The sequence below is a fragment of the Cheilinus undulatus genome, linkage group 16 (assembly GCF_018320785.1).
Source record: "Cheilinus undulatus linkage group 16, ASM1832078v1, whole genome shotgun sequence".
Classification (NCBI taxonomy): Eukaryota; Metazoa; Chordata; class Actinopteri; order Labriformes; family Labridae; genus Cheilinus; species Cheilinus undulatus.
This window is the reverse complement of record NC_054880.1, coordinates 33,845,289-33,865,815: the sequence shown is the minus strand read 5'-3', so window position 1 is coordinate 33,865,815 and position 20,527 is coordinate 33,845,289. Positions and strand designations below refer to the sequence as shown.

The 20,527-nt window shown below is 38.5% G+C and overlaps 1 protein-coding gene across 1 annotated transcript; it reads left to right on the top strand.

The window, feature by feature from the left end:
• Positions 1 to 3,614: 3,614 nt before the first annotated feature.
• atp6v1c1b (ATPase H+ transporting V1 subunit C1b) lies at positions 3,615 to 19,408 on the top strand. The gene is made up of 13 exons (XM_041810046.1): positions 3,615 to 3,760; positions 6,794 to 6,975; positions 7,065 to 7,132; positions 7,242 to 7,327; positions 10,812 to 10,906; positions 11,095 to 11,186; positions 11,324 to 11,422; positions 12,357 to 12,425; positions 14,355 to 14,447; positions 15,072 to 15,165; positions 15,355 to 15,452; positions 15,577 to 15,700; positions 18,524 to 19,408. Exons 2-13 carry the CDS (start codon positions 6,844 to 6,846, stop codon positions 18,620 to 18,622), a joined length of 1,149 nt encoding a protein of 382 aa, XP_041665980.1. The 5' UTR covers positions 3,615 to 3,760; positions 6,794 to 6,843; the 3' UTR covers positions 18,623 to 19,408.
• Positions 19,409 to 20,527: the final 1,119 nt, after the last annotated feature.

The following is a 20,527-nucleotide window of genomic DNA, read 5'->3' as shown; positions in this document are numbered from 1 at the left end:
ATTGTTTCTTGTAGTCATGACTCCGCCAATAGGAAGTTACCACACAATGGGAGAGAACACCATACTGAAACATTATTTATTCAACTCAGAATCAATTATCCAAGCAGTTATTCACTAGCCCAAACAGATGAACACTATGAGGAGTGGTAGTCAGTAGTTTGTGATGTGCATGAGTGGAGAAAGTGTGAGTGCAGCAGCTGTTCAAGAGAAGTAAAGGTAAACTTGGGCTCACAACCAGATCAAAATGCAGAATACTTGTGAACAGTATGAGAGCAGAGAAAGTGTGTTAGTGGTTGCATGTGTGCATTCTGATAAGAGATGCAAAAGAAAGGCACAGAAGAGACCCAGCTCCTAGATAAACCCCACAGTCTGTCCTGTGTGATATCAGGACTCCAGGCAGGATGATGCATCCTTGGCACATTTGTGAGCGCATATGCATGATAAGGAAAGTTCTGTGGTCAGCTGGTCAAAAGCTCTCTCACTGAAAAACCCCAAACCAACCTTATGGAGGCTGAAAGAATGGTTTGGTTTCTAAAATGAACAGTTAATCCTAAGAAACATACAGAATATTTCTCTGTCCTTGCTTTCTGACATCAAGCCTGTTTCTGCTCATACCTCATGGAATCTGGAGATCATTACCATTCAGAGCTTATTAAATATGTTGCTCTAAAGCCTTTGTCACACTCACTTTGCTAAATTCCATCTGCTGTAATTGAGATTTCCTACAACTTAGTTTAATGGGAAGACTTATATTTAAAAGATGATTTGATAAAGCATGGTGGTCAGGAGTTCAGTATATTCTGCTTGAACGCCTGACATAATGAGCATAATAACTTAGCCTGCAGCCACCTCAGTCCTATGACTTGTACTGGTAGACTGTAGCTTTGGAATAATGTACAGCATGACCTTTATCAGTGTTTCAGTAGCTATCTGCCTGCTCTACAACTTTATTTTATGATACTCATTCAAACTGACACTGTGTTTGAAAAATGGAGCCTTGACAGGATTCAAACAAGGAAAATCCCCTGAAAAGCACTTTGATGAGCTCTCTGCATGCTTCCTCTCTGTCCTATGTTTAGAGACCAAATGACTGGATGAAATGTAAAAGTTCATGCTGTACAGTCATGAGAGTGGCCCCGGGGCACGCAGGATTAGCTTATCTAATTGGGCCTTAAACCCCACATGTCTGAGAAAAAGAAGATATGCACTGAAAGCAGCCAGATCTATGTGGGAGAGTAAACAATAGAGTCATCTATATCAAATCTATATTGTTCTTAATGTTTACCTGATGACAGTTATTCTATTAAGTTTGAGTTAACAGAAAAAAGAATTATCTGCAATGAAACACGATAATAATCAAACCTGTTAAAAGAAAACAAAGCTTTGATTTACATATTTGTAAAGCTATTAAGTTTTTTATCTTCCCAGTTTTTTTTTGTCAACACCATAACAAAGTGTGAAATGCCAACTTTAAAAAGTTTTTGCTTAAGGTTCAAATTAGGGTCCATGAGGACGGTGGTAAATCTGATTTTGTGCTTCAGTTCCGTTGACTTCAGTTAAATGCTTTCACTGTGTTCAAGACGGAAATACAATTTCCAGCTAGAAGCAAAAGATATGAACAAACCACAGCAGAAATAAGAAATTATCAATACAGCCGTTCCCACAAGCACAAAATATAAGGTTTACACAAAGCTTAGTGTATTATGGTGTAAGAGTCATCAATTAATTATTTTTTTCTCATTAATCTACACTCAGTACCCCATCAATAAAAAACAGTTTTTTTTTAAATTTTTACAAATGTATGAAAAAGAAAAAACTGAAATACCGCATTGACATAAGTATTCAGACCCTTTGCCAGAACACTTAAAATTAAGCTCAGATTCCTCCCTCTTGTCTGGATTTCTGTATGTTTCTACACCTCGACTGGAGTCCACCTTAGGTAAATTAAATTGTTTGGACCTGATTTGGAAAGGCACACACCTCTCTATAGAAGGCTTCTCATTTGACAATGCATATCAGAGCAAAAACCAAGCCATGAGGTCAAAGGAGGTGCCCTCAGAGCTCAGAGACAGGATTGTTGACAGGCACAGAGCTGGGGAAGGCTACAAAAACATTTCTGCTGCACTGAAGGTTCCCAGAACACAGGGACTTCCATAATTCTCAAATGGAAGAAGTTTGGCACAACCAAGACTCTTCCAAGAGCTGGTCACCCGGCCAAACTGAGCAATCAGGGGAGAAGGGGCTTAGTAAGAGAGGAGACCAGACAGAGCCTGATGGGTGCTCTGACTGAGCTCCAGAGATCCTGTGTGGAGATGGGACAAAGTTCCAAAAGGACAAGGCCTTCCACTGAAGTGGGCTTTATGGCAGAGCAGATAGACAGAAGTCCCTCCTCAGTGGAAAACATATGAAAGCTTACTTGGCTTACATGTGGTGTTTTTTTCCTGCAATCTCCAGGTGGGATTATTCAGAATCCTTTCTGAATTAAGTGTATTTACACAGATTCACTGCCACACTTCCCTATCCAGTTACTGTTAAATTACGTAGTAGTCATATATGACCAGAAGAGGTCACCGTTGAGGCGCAGTGCAGCCTTCCTATTGCGATTCAGGATTCAGGACAAACACCCGTGCTGCATTTAAGTACAATCAGGCAATGAGCAAAAAAGATTAGGAAGAAGTATAAACTTATTCAATTCTACCCCTTTAATTTCGACTTATGTTTATAAGTAATTTCCTTACTGAAATCGTAAGATCGTCTGAATTTTACAGTCCATGTTGAAGCCAGTGTCTTACATACAGTACATTACTCTTGCAGAAAATACGAAGGAAAATATACCAGAAGTTCTTTAACATTCAAACATACCAAATGTTTTTACATATTTAATCTGCAACATGATAATCCAAATATCCAACAAACAGCTGTTAAAACTGTGATTAAGGAATCGAATTTACTATAAAATTATCCATGGCTTAGAAAATCACTTGTTTCATCCATTAGGTCTAAATTCCTTTGTCCATCACAGTTTCCCAAAGACAGTGGGTCAGTCAGAATATTGCTGTTATTCCTCAGAAGAGAATTATGTGGACTGAATTATTTAAACAAGCTCTAGTGAAGGAGATTGTGTTGGTGAAAATCTGAGTTTCACTACTAGTTGGTGTAATAATATTGATAATGATAATAATGATGATAATAATGCAACAACTAATGATAATGATAACTGTATTTGTATAGCACCTTTAAAACAGAGGTTTACAATGTGCATTGACATTAATCAGAATAACAAAAAAGACATCGCATCATAACACAACACATTCATAAGAACAGGTCAAGAATGACCAAACCCCAACATCATAAAGACCCAGCAGACACTAAAAAAAACCTAAGAACACAACATCTTGGAAAGACATCATCAAAACCCAGAAACATAAAAATTCAGAATAAATAAAAACCCAGAAAGATGTAAATAATGATCACATCACATGATAAACATTATATTCTTGTTTTTTATCTGTTTGCCCTTTTTTCTGACTTTCAATTCGGACAAACGGAATCCATCTCGGTCACGTAAAGGCAGCTTAGTGCGCAGTAACCTTTGCGCATGCGCAGAACGACTAACCTGATCAGCTGACTGTGAGTGAGATGCACTGCTGAAGGACCGTTGAGTCGAAAACCAGCGATTATCTGCGCTATGTACAGGGAACTGCCATAATTGGGTAAAAATCACCGTTTGGACCGATCACCGAGGCCTTTTAACTCACCGGTAAGTTGTGAAATTCACCGATTGATGACGTCGTGACGGCTCGAGGCTGCGTGCAAACAAGCTAGTGTCAGCAGCAAGCTAACGTTAACACTGAATTTATTCCACAACGTAACAGCTCCATTTTGGTGTTTATTACCGATATAGAAATAGAACCGAGTCAAACCTTACGTGAATCTGTGTTTACTAACGTCAGGTCATCGGTGTTTTAGTGAGAGGACGTAAAGGTACTTAGCATGTCCTTTACAGTCCACTAACTGATCATATGACAGACCATCAGCAGACATGGAGACCTGTCTGTCTACAAGAGTTTAGTTTCCTTCTTATTCACAAGGAAATGTGAGGAAGTATACAGAAGGAGAAAATAGAAGTCAGAAGAGGAACAAATGATGTGACCCTGACTCATTTATGGATATTCACCTTTTTCGACACCTTAGTTTCATTAAGTAGAGTAGTAGTACAGTAAGCAGAAGTCACGTTTACATAACTGGTAAGGATAAGATTTGAAGTAAATGTCATGATATTCAAAAATTAGCTCAAGAAAAGTTAACTGATTATTGGCCTTTATGTTTCAGAATAAAGCGGAAATGTTTAATCAATAATGTGTTGTCAGTCTTTATGTAGATCTGTTTATAGAGATAAATAGATCATCATCATAATACCACTGATGAGAGCTGGTATGCCAAAGGACAGATAGACCCCCTCCTAATACTTGCTGTCCACAGACTGTCTCTACTGCATTCACCAAAACCAGCTGATAAGCAGAGATGACTTTACCATTAGGCAAAAGTAGGTAATCTACTAGGGGCCCGCAAAGAAATAATTAATTTAAGTCTTTCTCATGCACCAGCCAGTATTCTGGCCATTTGGAGCCAAGCCTAACTGACTATGATTGAGCCTGTTGCATCTTTGTATAGCCAAGCATTAAAAATAATGGGTAAAAACCCAGGAGGTTGCTCCACTGTCACTTATTGACGCACTATCATTTTCTTAGCTTTGATAATTTTATAAAATTCTCATGTTTGAAACCGGTTTTAAAATGCTTACAAAAGGTAGCAGCAGAAATGTTTTGCAAACTTCTATGGAAAACTAGTGGTAGGAACACCAGGGGCACAGCCAGTGGGACAGCAGGGTTTTCTATAAAAGGTTCTCAAAAGTGGAACGCAATATCAGCTGAAACAAAATGAACACAAAATATGAAGACTTTTTTAAGTGTTAAAGGCTGGCTAAAACAAAATCAGAGATGTGAGCATTACTCCAATTTTGTAATTTTATCTATGTGTTACATTTTTTTCCTGCAGTTTTTGTTTTTTAAATAACTGTTAATGCTTGTATTTTATTTTATGTAAGCTTTATCTTTAACCTTTCTTTCTTTTTCTAAAAGCCTAATTTGGGACAGGAAATCGAAACTAGCAATGACTACCGTCTCTATATTTGAAACATCAGTTACTCATAACTTGCTTGTAAGGGGCTGGAGTTGTACTATTTTGCATTGTCCCTATCAAATAAATGTTATAAATAAAATTAATAAGGGGTTTACACTAAGGCTGAACAATTTGGGAAAATAATTGAATGGTATAAACCATTCGTTAGTTAGTGGGTTTTATCTTGATTTTAGTTAAGATGTGCAAACCGTATTTGATAGCCTCAGGCCAATCATAAATCAGCTAACTTTTGGCTGATTAATGGTCATTTTAATAGGCTATAATCGCCTGATTAAATTGGCCTGCCGATTCAATGGTCAGGCCCTGATAATACATCACTGTTTCTATTAAAGGCATGTTTGTGACAAAATAAGGATTCTTTATATGTTAAAGGGGCTCAGCTAGCCTCTTAGCTCTGTACTAGACTCCTCCAGATTCTTACCTCCCTTCATGTTGGTAGGTGACACTCAGAGGTCTGCAGGACTGAGTATTTGTGATGTTGATCTCCTCTATGCCAGGTAAATCTGTTAAACCCCCCAGAGACAGATGCTGTCATATATGACAAGAGGCATGTGCTATTCAAAATGAAGTAACATTTGAACTATAATTTCACAGCCTCTTACTTTCCTCTGAAAACCCTCCGTTGTGCCCTTCTAATGACCCTATCCGTGCCTTTGTAGCTATAGCAGAACATTTTCTAGCGACCCTGGAAGTTGGGACGACTTCCTGGGGTCTTTAAAGAAAAATCAACCGGGTAACTCCAATATTGCATGTCTTGGTCACTGCAGACAGGAAGTGCACACAGAGTGATCGTTTATTTACTTTTCACTCCCAGAGAGATGGGAGAATAAGTTTGTGCAAAAAGACCCTTAGTCACTATTGTTGACTGTGTGTTTAGTAAATAAAAATCTTGAGTTTTAATTTCTGTTTAGTTTTTTCTTGTCTTTATAGTCCTGTAACTTTTTAAAAAAAACTTCCAGTGACTTTTCTGCAGCACACATATTCTTAAAGCTCAGGTTGTCCTGAAAAAAATAGTTTTAGAGCTTGACTGTGCACCACAGGGTTGATGTTTTACCAGCCTTTTAAAAAAATAAGTCCAAGTGAGACAAAACGGTAAAAAAATAGGTGAGAGCTCTGAGGGTTAAATTGTGGGGGAAAAAAAAGACTTGGTAAAATGTAGGGATCGCACACAATAAATGTAGACATTTTTGGATGATGACTGCAGCGCACAAGTCTGTTTACTGCTGTAAAGTACTAGCCTAACTTTCCTAAGTTCACATTCATTCTTGACGACTGTTTTCCCACTTCCTGATCCCTAACAGACATTCAGGGTCACGCTATTACAAACAACCTATAGAGATATGTTTTTGACTAATGCAACAAATTAGAAGCTCAACAAATCTAAGGCCCTCACTCATTAACACATAACTAATGTAAAATTCCCAGGATGATCATTAAGCTCTCCTTTATGGGTTATCTAAGGGAATATCTACGATGGTAAAATCTTTTTCTCATTTCTGACAGTTGACATGTATTTAATGTCTTACACTCTAACTCTCTTTTTGTTTACCAGTGTCTCAGTCTATCTTCATTCCTACTCTTTCTCCCACAGTGACCTACTCACTTCTAAAGGGCGGCTGAACAAACCTTTCACCAGCAGCCATGACAGAATTCTGGTTGATCTCAGCGCCAGGGGAGAAGACCTGCCAGCAGACCTGGGACAAGCTGATGGTGGCAACAACGCGCACCAACAACCTCTCTGTGAACAACAAGTTCAACATCCCTGATCTCAAGGTCACATAAAGCAGTCATCTCTGTGTCTCACAGCAGGAAATCGTCCACAAGCTAAGCTAACGTTAATTTTTGGGTTTCATCTCTTCCAGGTTGGAACTCTAGATGTGTTGGTCGGTCTGTCGGATGAACTGGCAAAACTTGACACTTTTGTGGAAAGGTAAACTGGATCTCATTTAATCAAGTCCAGTTCTGTAAAGTTCTTTTGACCTGATTTCTTACCCTTTATGTGTATCTTTGACCTTTGACCTTGCCCCATGTTGTTTCAGTGTGGTGAAGAAGGTGGCTCAGTACATGGCTGATGTCCTAGAGGACAGCCGAGACAAAGTCCAAGAGAACCTGCTTGCTAATGGAGGTAAGATAATTACTGTGAAATCATTCTTGATGGTACGACCCATTTTCCAGAGATATTTGGATCAGGGTCACTGCTTTGAGAAATGGTGCATTTCAAGGAGTCTGTACGGATTGGTACATAAAACCCTGACCTTGCTTGCATTTCCACATCTGTTATCTGTCCATCCTCGCTCATAATGATAGGGAATTCTGTTTTGAGATCTGGATCAGTTGGTTCAGCTTAGTAACACGACCTTTGCCTTACAAGAGGAAACCATAATAATATTTAAACCTTTTCTGTGTTGAGTTAGTTTGAAATGAGTGGAAAACTGAATTGAAAAGTCTGAAATTTATATTGTGTTTGGAAATAATGGACACTACTTCCTTCAGGCTGAATAGAAAAGAGACCATCCTCAGTTCAAACGCCATCCCTGATGGTATGGGGGTGTATTAGTGAACAGGGCATGGGTAACGTGCACAGGCTCCATGAAGTCTGAGCCATAATAACTGGAATCAGAACAACATATTCTGCCAAGTAGACCATGTCCTTTTCTTGCTTATTTCTGCAAGACAATGCCAAACCACACCCAGGATGCGTTACAGTTGCATGGCTCTGTAATGAAAGAGTCTCAATTATAAACTACCCTGACTGCAGTCCTGGTTTGTCACCATTTGATAATATTTGGCTCAAACATGACAGAGGAGACCCTGGACTAGGGCTGAATGAGATCAGAAAAAAGCAGACATTGCAGTAACATTCCTCTCTACAATATATATTGTGATTTTATTTTGAATGAACAAGAATAGATAAAACCAGATACATGTACATTTATTGAATTTGAATAAAAACTAGGGCTGTAAGCCACACTGAAGGGCCCTCACACCCCTCCTCATGTTGGGGTGTGTTGCACCCACGGGAGTGTGGGAATAATTTGGTGTAAGCAACCCATACAGTGTGCTGCAGCAAAGCACAGAAAGCATCTCAATCCCCTAGGACAGTTATTTATCGTATAAATGAGAACAAAAACAGGACATTATACATCAGAGATGCTCCTGCTTTAATTCAGTAGGTGGCACATTTGCAAACACATGTAATACACATTTAATTGTGTAGAGGGCCAGACCATAATCATGTGAAATTTGATGCAACTCACAAGTTCTATATAAGAGTTACACTGACTTCCAGTGAAAAGGCTAGATAACGATTGTTTGCCAATAAAGAAATGGCTGAATTATGTCACTTCCTCTTGCCAGTTGGGGTACTACATCAAAACAAAGAAATTAACCTTTGAATATTTAGAGAGGCAGAAGATCCTAGTACATTGTATACTAAAGTTCTAATAGGTTAAAGTCATTTGGCACCATCAAAAATACCTTATTTTGTAATTGAGATGAAGCTGGTGGACTTCCTGTTGGGATTTGGGTGTGGGTCCAAGAGGCTTTTTTGTGGGTCTGATGTCCTATATGAAGACCAAAAATCCTAAGCCTAGGCTGAATTGTGTACGGGGGCTGAATATTTAATGAGAAAATTAAAAAAAAAATTGGCGGAAATGTTCAATTGCCAGAAGGGGCACTTTGACAAGGTAATGACACTGATTCATGAATGTATTCAAGGTCAATGTGTGTGAAATTTGGTGATATTGACATAAGCAGTAAAGTTATAAGGCATTATTGGTATATTTTACTGCAAAAAAAGGTACAAAAAGTAGCTAAGTTTGAGTTCCAGTCATGGCCCCACCCTATGGGAAAAAGTCACAGTTTGCACAACTTTAGATCTCCAGGTTGTCTAGTATTAGAAAAAAAATTATCTGGAGTTAGTTGGATGAAATCCCTCGGGCTAGTTTGTGAATAACCCAATAACGCCAGAATTGGACCTTTACCTTTTTGGACTGTGCTTTCTGTACATTTTAGAGAATGGCCCCATGACACTTTTTTTTGTCTAATCATGATACATATGTGGACTGATTTTTAAGCGCATGTCTCTTACCCAGTCCCCTATCTTACCTTTGGGGCCCCTGCTCAATGGACTTGCGTGATTCTACACATACATTGAATACACATTCTGTATTCAACATACAAAAATTTCCACTGAGGTGTAACTTTCTGTAAAGTTTGGTGATTTTTTTTTGCATGTCAAAGAACCCAAATTAGCAATTGTTCGTACAGAAAAATTAAGTATACAGGTACAGTAGGGTCCTCGCTGACCCTTGGTCGGTGCTCGGCCCTAAATATACATTTCTCTCTTACTGGGTCTTCATGCCATTTTCGGATTTTGACTTTCACACTGTGCAGCTGTCTGATGGCGACTTTCACAGACAGAGGATAAGGATAAGAAGAGACAGAGCAGGTGGATGTAGACTCGTTTCTTCATCAGCTTTACAAATAAACTCACCACTGTGTTCCTTACATGTGATAAACCATTTCTAAATAAATGCTCACAGGGTCGACGTGCTTTGACTGTCATGCTCACAAGTGCACATTTATAGACAATGAGCACATCCCAGCCATGAACAGACCATTTATTAGCAAGCATCAGGATGAGTCGCCATTTATAGCAGGAATACACTCGCCTGATGTAACTTAGAGTCTACTTGAAGTGTCATACCAGTGCAGAAACAGCAACAGCATCAGCTTTAGCCTGAGGAGACATACAGACTCTGCTGCACAAAGCTCACTGCTGTGGCTTCTGGTAGTGATTTCAGACAGAATTTTATGCAAGTTTGCCACAAAAAAGAGAAAACATGCAATTTTGGCTAGAATCCAAATGACAGAAGCGATTGTGTGACGTGCACCAGGTCATTTGACTATCGCATATCCATGCAATGTGATTATTGCATATGCGCACATCGCCATTGCAGCAGAAATATGATATAACATACAGTCCTACCCTGGACTAGCATAAGAAACATTCAGCTTTCAGAATGATTACAGCTAGTCCCCTCATGTCCCTGACACTTGAAGTGTGTTGTTAAAAGAGAAGATGATTCCATATGGAAGTAAATATGACCCTGTCCAATCTGTGTCAAAAAGTGTTGCTGGCATCAAATTTGAAATAATAGTATTAATTTCCCATATTGTTGCATGTTGTACTATTTGGAGGTAAATATGAGGATCAGTGTTCGGCTAATCACCACTTTTTTATTTTTTTCTGTTACGGGAAAGACAAGAAAAGCATCTCAGGTCAAAGTTAAGCGCTTGACACAGTTAAATCACTGGTTAGTCATCTGGGTCAGGTAGGTCCGTTTCTGGGTCTGGAGGGGGACCATGGTCTGCCAGTAAGTGACCTAGTATTTATATTTTAAACAGTCTGTTAGCTTTTTAGGAAACAGGGTTGTAGTTTACAGCTGAGAGGTGATTGAGAAATCAAAGTGATGCTGTTAATGAGTCTAGAGAGACAGACATGATAGTGAGCTCTGTCTGCAGGTATATGATCATGAAACAGTACAGTACAAAGTCTTTGGACACTGATTGATCATTATTGATGGCTTTTATCTCTTTTTCCACAGTGGACCTGGTCACCTATATCACCAGATTTCAGTGGGACATGGCTAAGTATCCAATCAAACAGTCGCTGAAGAACATCTCTGAGATTATCTCCAAGGTATTTAGCCATCATTTTAATGTTATTTTTTTACTTTCCCTTTAATAGGTGACACTAGATAAATGTTACACACCAGAGAGACTTTGGCGCAATAGAGACAAACCAGAGTTTTTATTTTGTCCCATAAATTCAGACATGGACACAACCATTTTGCTCACTGCTGCCATTCTTAATTATTTTAATCACAGCAAGCGACTCAGATAGACAACGACCTGAAGGCCAGAGCTTCAGCTTACAACAACCTGAAGGGAAACCTTCAGAACCTGGAGAGGAAGAACGCGTGAGTTAAAGAATAATCTGAATAAAATATCAACAATGTAGACCTCAGAAAGTTTAGGTTTAATTTGCACCAAAGTTCTGAGCTTCATATCCTTTATCCTGACTGATGTCTGAAACTGAGTGTTGTGGGTCCTTTAGGGGGAGCTTGCTGACCAGGAGTCTGGCTGATATCGTGAAGAAAGAGGACTTTGTGCTGGACTCAGAGTACCTGATTACCATGCTGGTGGTTGTCCCAAAGTAAGCCCCCCCGTGTCCACAGCAAATTCATTGAGTTAATTCAACATTCAGACAAATCTGAGAGAGTCTTCTCTTCTTTTCATCAATGCAGAGAATTGTATCAGAATTTTAATTGGAGGCAGTACCTTCAAAAATAAGATAATAATGTTAATAAATACAAGGAAATTACAAGGAATTACATCAATATATGTTAGTTAACAGCCATTTTCAGAGCTTGTACGGATGCTTGAAATCCTTGAAAAGGCTTGAATTCAAGAAAATGTGCTTGCATTTTAGATGACATTGAAATTGAAGTCTTGCTTGTGCGCTCCTCATGATAAGAATAAATTGAATTAGATTAGAAAGTCTTTATGGTCCACAAATGGCAACTGTTTGCAACAGATGTCCCCACAAGCCATACACATCATAGAAGTACATAAATATATATTTATAAGACCTAACTCCAATGGATAAAATCAAGGATAAACAGGTAGTGGCTTTCAATACGTGACTCTAACAGTCCAAAAAGCAATGGCAGCAGTGCCTACAGCTGATGGAACAAATGAGCTCAGGTACCTGTTAGATTTGGCTCTCCTGGCCTCAGTAAACTTCCTCCCTGGTGTCAGAAGTCTAAACCATGCATGTAGCCGGTGTTGAGGGTCTCCCTGCTGCAGAAGAACAATAAAGCTCCTTGAATGCTTAAAAGTGCTGGAATTTGTCCTTGGAAAGGTGTTTGAGCCCTGTGTTAAGAATTTATAGTTTTGGTTTTAGATTTTGTAATCAGGCTTTTAAAGGGCACTTCACCTCCGTTCTTTAATAAAATTAAGCAATTGAGACCTCTGAATGACTTAATAACAATTTCCTTAAACTGCAGTACTGGTGCATAGCTTTGAATTTCATGTTTTAGATCTTAATATTGTACATAGCTGTTAACTTTCCTTGTCCATCCTCACAGGACGGGCTATAATGACTGGCAGAAGACGTATGAAACCCTGGCTGAGATGGTCGTGCCTCGCTCCACTAAGTAAGGAAACACGATTCAGATTGTTTGTTTGCCAAAATATTTAATTTTTGGGTTGTAGATATGATGAACACCATATGGCAGTCTTTTTTGTCATTGACAAGATGTTATCACATAGGTAACAACAAGCACCACATAAACATGACCTGTGTAGGTTCTCATACATCCAAGTCATGGTTATCCAAATCTTTGTCAAGTGGGCAACTGGACTTGATTGAGGTCCTTGAAGATGGATTCGAGAGGCAAAATGTCTTCAGGACTTTAGTCAAGTCCAGTTCCCCGTGATGAAGATTTGGATATAAAAGTGAACACTGACTATGATTTCCCAGTGATTAAAAGGGATAGTTTGGTATTATTGAGTTGGCTTTTAATAATTGTGTAAAATGTAAAACAAGACCGAAAAAACATCAAAGTAGAATATTTACTTGAAAATAGAATAAAGACATCATATTAAATGACATTAAACCAGGAGGCATCATGGTTTCAGGCTGTTTATCCTCCATACATCTGTATGTCTGAGACATTCTTGTAAATGCATAGGTCAAAGGTCACAATCTTGTACCATATTTTAACTACAGATGAGTATGAAATTATTTACCCCCTATGAAAATTGTGTTTTTTAAAAAGTATTTTCCAAGTGCTGTTAGACAGAGGAGGATATTTTAACTCAGCTTTTCCAAACATCCTAGTTTTATTTTGGATGCTAACCTTATTTAATCAAAATTATTCCACCAAAAACAAAACCTACCAGATCTAAATGATGATCCCCTGATGCTAATAGTCAGTTGTGTCTTCTCTTTGCTGGATAACAGCCTGCAGTCATTTGTTGTAGTTTTCAATAAGTCTCAGACACGTATTTTGAGGAATCCCAGGAGATGTTTCTAGTATCAGAATCTTAGCAGACTTCAGTCTGGCTTGAAGGTGTCGCTCCTGCAGAAGTGGACTTTGTCTTGGTCCATCCCTGTGCAGGGCTCTAGTTATGGTCTTCTTTGAGACTACAGTTCCTGACTTGGCGAAGTCCCTCACTAGAGTCTTGGCAGTTGTTCTGGGGTCTTCAGACACATCTCTCACTAGTTTTCTTTCCAGAGTCTTTGAAATCTTTCTCTTCCTACCTCTGCCAGGCTTGTTCTGGACTGTGTGGCTCTCTTTAAATTTCTTGATGATTCTTCTCACTTCAGTTCTTGACTCTTGGAAAAGGTGTGATAACTTTAGATATCCTTCTCCTGCTTTGTGAAAATCAACATTTCTTTTTCTCCAGTCTGAACTGATTTCTTTGGTTTTGTGCCATGATGCTTTCTCTCTAACAGCTCAAACCCTTACTGAAGTTTTTAGACTGTGTGTAAATGTGAAGATAACCTTCAGTTTAACTTGATTAACCCTTTTACTCCTAGCGCGTCGTCAACGACGCGCTGTTAAAGCACACTTTACAGCCAGCATGCAGTTATTTCTGTAATTTCCCCTTTTCCCACTAAGATTCTAGCATAAAGTTCCCCCATTTTTTGTGTTTCTTCATTTTAAACAGTTAAAACACTTAACATGCAGTAATATGTAAATAACTGCCATATATTAAAAGTTCTAAGTATTGTGGAAAAATGGGCAAAAGCACGTACCCACATGACATTTTCTCGGCCTTTTATGATTAAAATAAGAAAAGAGCCCAGAAACTCAGTTTTAATTTAAACAGTTAAAAAAAAAAAAAACACTTTTTAAACATGCGGTACATTGTACACAACTTCCAGATATTAAAGTACTCTAGAATAATGGGCAAAAGCACTTAAAAGACATCTTCTGTGCCATTTATAGTTAAAATAAGAACGTGTCCAGAGGCTCAGGAGTTAAAGGGTTAAGGATAATTTCATCCTCATTTTTCACTTTTTACACATTGTTCCCACATTTATGGGGTTGTTTTTCTGCATCTCCTCTGTCCTCCAGGCTTCTGTTTGAAGACAACGACAGCGGTCTTTTTAGCGTGACTCTCTTCAGGAAGGCTATCGATGACTTCAAGCACAAGGCCAGAGAAAACAAGTAAATTATTCTACATTTGTTTTAGTTTAAGCTTCTCCAAGTGTTTTTGAGTAAAACCTATTAAGCATGATATTTTGTTTAGAGACCTATTTTTGGTCTCTAAATAGTCTCTTTTGGGCTTGTGTTTTTTTTTTAACCATGTGATTGATTGTAAGTACCTCCGCCAAGGAGGTTATGTGATTGGCAGGGTTGGTTGGTTTGTTTGTGTGTTAGTTTGTTAGCAACGTAACTCAAAAAGTCATGGATGGATTTTGATGAAATCTTCAGGAAATGTCAGAAATGGCATAAGGAAGAAATGATTAGATTTTGGGAGTGATCCGGATCACCATCTGGATCCAGGAATTTTTTAAAGGATTCCTTACTATTGGGAGATAGGGCTAATGGCGGAGGTCTGCGCTCTCCAAGTGCTTTTCTAGTTGTTTATTCATCCCAAGCACAGATAGATCATAAAACTGTTACCTCACGATTGAAGTAGGCTATTTATAGACACATAAACTGTCTCTTTGTTCTTTAAAAAATAGACAGCTGTTTTACACTGTCTGCACTCCACAGACTCTTCAATTAGCATGACTCATTGTGTCTGTTCTCTGATTGTACGCTCTCTGCTGTGTCCTGACCCCGTAGGTTTACAGTGCGTGATTTCCAGTACAACGAGGAGGAGATGAAGGCAGACAAAGAAGAGATGACACGTTTGTCCACTGACAAGAAGAAACAGTTTGTATGTCCGTTGTTCTATTTACAAACAGTAATAAAGAGAAGGCTAATTCAGTGTTTAATGTGAGCATACGGTTACTTACTTATCTTATATAACGGTTCACAGTGAGGATTATTATAAACATTTGATTAAAAATTAAGTCAAACGTTTTGCTCACGTTTGTGAATGAGGATTCCGTTTCTGTGCACCAAGGGCCCGTTGGTACGATGGCTGAAAGTGAATTTCAGTGAGGCCTTCATTGCGTGGATTCACATAAAAGCTCTGCGTGTCTTTGTGGAGTCAGTATTGAGGTAAGAGGAGTTAATCGACATATTTGGTTCACTTGAATGAGGGATTTTCTTCAGTGCTTTAAATGTAAGAACTGTTTAGTCTCCCTGTATGAAAATGACCTCGCCTTTTTCTTGTGTTTCACAGATACGGGCTGCCAGTGAACTTCCAGGCCATGCTGCTGCAGCCAAACAAGAAGAACATGAAGAAGCTGAGGGAGGTGCTGTATGACCTGTACAAACACCTGGACAGCAGCGCAGCCATCATTGATGTGAGTATCGCACTCTTCACTGAAGGAAGTCTGGTCATGCTTTCAAATGTTAAAAAACCCTCAGGTCTCATTTAAAAAAAGTTGCATTTGCACAAAAAATGCAAAAAAACAAAACACACTCAAATTCTCAGGCAGAGGTTGTGATCAAACAAACTTTATGGGAAAATGTGCAAACAATTACCCATGAGTATACACATTTTAGAATCAGAGTAATTTTCTTTTTCATCAGTTCTGTCTGACCTTTACATTCCTCTGTAGTGCAGATAAGAGGAGCAGACTGTCTTACTAAACCACTGGATGTAGAAATCAAAATTCACTTAAAAACAGTGAAGGATCAGAGTGACACTAGTGTCATCGACATCCTTTGTACATTAATTGCCATGTGTGATTTTTATGTTACAATAAAGATTGCTTTTTGTGAGGTATACAGCTGACTTGGCACACTGATGTAGCTGCTTTATGCCATACCTGCCAACATTTAGATTTTAAAGGGGAAATATGCAAATATAACTTTTTCAGGCTTTTCTAACTAAAATATGTGACCCTGGCCTGTCCACAATCCCCTAAAATACCAGAAAAATCCATTCCCTTCCACCCTTTCTTTCTCCAACTTTCAGAAAATGTGTGCTAAAACAAGCCGTTCTCAGATTTTCCCCTCATGACCTCATGTAGGGAGTTAGCCCGGCCACTAGGTTTGGTTGGCCCTCCCTGCTTGGAAGAAAATTCTGCCCTCCTCCTCCTGATCTTCCTCTCAGCTGCCAGCTGAGACGCTGGATAGTGGGTTACCCTGCTGACTTTGATCTGGGAGATTGATGGTTCAAATCCCAGTCAGGTCCTAAACTTTGGATAAAAGTGTTTGTAACATTGTAACATCAGGAGTGCCACATCCATTTCCTCAGAGGGGTGTGGTCAGGGGCGGAGTCAGAAAATCCAATACTAGAGTGTTTTTTCAGTAACAAACAGGCATGTTTTGGGGACCTCTGAGAACAATATAGACTTGTCTTAAAAGGGTTAAATATGTCCCCTTCAAAATACAAGAGATTTGGGGGGAGGTGAAGGTGCACCAATAGATGCACTACACTTGTTCCAACTAATATGTTTGAGTCACAGAGGTTTAGGTTTAGCCTCAGTCTTCAGGTTTGGTGATTACATATAAGCTGTAGTCCTCAACACACTGGTCATGGGGTCAGATCTGCGTCTTGGTGCTGTATGGTGCATGTCTTGCCCCTACTCTCTTCAGCAGTCCTATCAAATAGAGGCAAAAAGCCCAAAAAATAATCTTTAAAAAAGGATGTCTGGAACTGTATTGAACAATAACATTTAGTTATGGCTGGGATATTTTAGCTTCAAAAACTATTGGAGCCAGTGCTACATGCCTGACCATATTCAAGAAAAAAATTTATGTTAAACAAACTAAAAGTGACTTTTTATCAATGCTTTTGTAAAGAAACCCAGGTGGATTTCAAACCATAACATAAAACCTAACAATTTTAAGTTTTAAAAATCTGACTTTCTGAATATGAACAATTCCCTGAAAGTAAAAACTTAATGAAAATCTTTAAGATTAACAAGTCCTGTTATAATTTCAGTGACTACTGTTGGCTTATTTGGTGCTACAGATCTTCTCCAGTCTCAGGTGTAGCTGTGAGACTGACAGTCTCTGTTCATTTGTCCAGGTTTGATTTTTTTTCTTTTTTAGCCTTAATCAAGGCAACGGCAGAAAAAAATGTATTACACAGGTAGGTTGTTGCAGAAGGAAGGAGTGTGGCCAAGGCTCTCAGTAACATTTGAATCTGAGCTGACATTGTGAACTGCGCCTCTTCTGCAGTGCTGAAGTCATCTAGTATTGCTTAGCCATGATGCGCCTTACTGGAGGGGCCCAAGGACCACTTTGGGAACCACTGTGCTAACCAAAAAACATAATATTATAAATACTAAGTTTGAATGCTTATTTCAATAAGAAATGATAATTTACTCAAAGATAAAAAAAATGTTCCGTAATTGTATTTTTTCCTTTTGGCCATGTTTTACCAACTAAAACCTCTCAAAAAGTGGCCGACATGGCTTCACTAAAACAGGCTACAGGATCACATGGGTGCGCTTGTTTTGTTCCTTGGAGTCTATGAGACACAGTGAGGATGAATACACCGCCCCTGTCAGACATGACAAACAGAAAACCAAATGCACAGTGTCATGCTAGGCATAAGCAGTGTTTTGGTAGTGTATTTTATCAATGATTTTTTTGAGTTAGCATGTTTTGGGGACTAAATTGAGTTGCTAGTTATGTTTGTTGGACACTTGCCATCAACGTGATACCAGGGTTAAAGGGATTTATGCTTGTTTTAGGACTATGGCAAGACAGAAGGCAGGGGGCACTCATGATGAGTTTGGTTTTTCCTGTCTGTCCCTCAGAATAAAGGGCTACTTCTGCTTCTGTGAATCTGTGAGTCATTGCTGCTGGATTTTGTCAGAATCTAGATATTCTCAGTTTTAATTCTCAGAATCAGTTTTAATACATTTTTTTGCAGCAGAGATGGCATTAACACATTATGCAAACAACCAAAGGTCTTTTTTTTTTTTTAGAATAGTTTACAGAAAAATCCTACTTTTCTTGTTTTTGTACATGTTTGTCTTTATCACATCAAGAATAACATAAAAATGATCATTCCCTTCAATACCATTCATATTAAATATGCAATATGATAATCATAATTAGACCTAGTTTGATCAAATATTGTGCTTTTTATTATATAGAATGATTTATTGCTTATTTATTTATTGCTATTGTTAAATGTGTTATTATTTGTCTTTCTGTGCCTGCAGGCCTCTATGGACATCCCTGGACTGAACCTGAGCCAGCAGGAATATTACCCCTATGTTTACTACAAGATCGACTGCAACCTGCTGGACTCCAAAGTCTAAATCCATCATCATCATCATCATCTCTGTGGAGTTGTGCTCTGATGTGACAGTTTCACATCCCCAAGCTTTAATTTATTTCCACTCCCACCTTGATTTTCGCCTGCTGTGTTTCCCTGCTCTTCTCCTGCTACATTCCTGGGTCCATGTTAATTATTTGGAGTGGAATCAAAGTGCTGTTTGGTGATTTTAAGTGAAGCAAGATCGATTTAAGATCAGAACTTCTCCTTAATATACCTGATTAATGTGGGCCCTCTTTGTTGTTGTGTCTTCCTGTTTCTACCATGCTGTAAAAGTGAATTTCTTCCCTGTTTACACCCACCAAGATGGCTGACATTCCCTCACTGCAATCAAGGACAAGCTTCATTTTAAGTGTTTTCTACTGTCACTACACATTACTGAAAGCAACAACAGCAGTCACATACGGGGTTTACTGGGGAAAATAAATGTATGTTGAATATAGTATTTATTTAAAGCCTCTGAAATCAGTGAATGTGTTTTTCGTTTGTTCAGTTCTTGAAAGTGCTGTGTTTTTAGCTCTGTGTACGGAACGCCTGTTTACAAGTAGATGTTGATCCCACTTTAGCTATAATCCACTCAGAAAAGTCATTTACAGTATAAGGAAGCAATATGTTTTGCTTATGGTGTACTTTTAAATTCTGTACAAGATGCAGTTTGAGGAAAATAATGATAGGTCTATGTGAAAATACTGTATCGTCAGCATAAATGAAAATTTATCCACATGTATAATAAATGTGAAAAATAAATACTCTATGTGAAAATACCAGACTTTGGCTAAAAGTATGAAGTGGATTTCATTCACACTTGGATGTTTACTAGATGTAGAGAGAGAAGTTTGATTTTTGGAGGAAGAGAATTAAGAAGATTAAACCAAAACAAGCTTTTGGTTCCCCCTTAAAGCCGCCCACAGAGAGGGGAGATTACTGGGGCCCCATGGAGGTCAGGAAAATCATGGTCCATTGTAAAGTGTAAGCTGTGATAGCTATGTTTCATATTTAACCTGAATAATAACCACTTCTATCAAAGCAAAAAACAATGTTATTTATTTATGCTCTATTGCAATATAGTGTTTTTAAAATGTGAACCCATTTTCTCAAAAGAGAAATAACTTTTTATTTGTAATGTTAACAATGTGGATGGGCACACTGAACTAAACCATTTGGAAAGTAATGTCCGACTTCATAGCTAAGCCAGGATGCGCACATACGTCAAGATACCAGAAATTTAAAGCAGAGGGAATTGAAATAACTATAAGGGGAAATAAATAATTGCAGAATAAATACAAAAATTGGAAATCAAGTGGCAAACATGGGTGGTATAAATGGTGAAATGCAATTAAATAGTGGCAAAGTGCATTAAAACTGGCAGAAATTAATGGCTGTAAGTGATGAAAAGTGTATAGAGAGTGGCAAAAATGGGCTACGATGCAAAAAAGGTTAAAAAAGGCCAAAAAGGGACAAGCAGCAAATATGATTGGATAGGGGGGAAAAGTGTGTGGTATTAAAAGGGTGAAAAGCAGTTAAAAAGTGGCAAAAAATGGGTGGTAAAAAAGGTGATTAGCAGTTACAAAAGGGGCAAAAATGGGCAGCTAAAGCAGTTAAAAGGGGTAAAAGTAGCTAAAAGTGGCAAAAATGGGTTTAATGTGGGAACAAACATGGCAAAATGGGAGGAAACAGTGTTGTAAAAAAAACTTTTTGACTGGTGTTTGTACTCCTCCTGACATGGTTTGTATGTTAGCACTTCACTGGGACTGCTCCAACAGACCATGAATGCACTAAAGATGAGAGGTTAATCAATAAAAATCCATTTATTGAGGACCTTTAAAAGGCTTTGAAAATGTCGACTGCTATGAATACCCTCCTTGGTTCTTAAGTTTAAGTTCAGGAA

Excerpts from the sequence above, each read along its gene's own strand:
- atp6v1c1b (XM_041810046.1), top strand. The coding sequence starts at position 6,844 with ATGACAGAATTCTGGTTGATCTCAGCGCCAGGGGAGAAGACCTGCCAG. Across the intron at positions 14,448-15,071 it reads CACAAGGCCAGAGAAAACAA|GTTTACAGTGCGTGATTTCC; the intron begins GTAAATTATTCT and ends CTGACCCCGTAG. Across the intron at positions 15,701-18,523 it reads GCAGCGCAGCCATCATTGAT|GCCTCTATGGACATCCCTGG; the intron begins GTGAGTATCGCA and ends CTGTGCCTGCAG.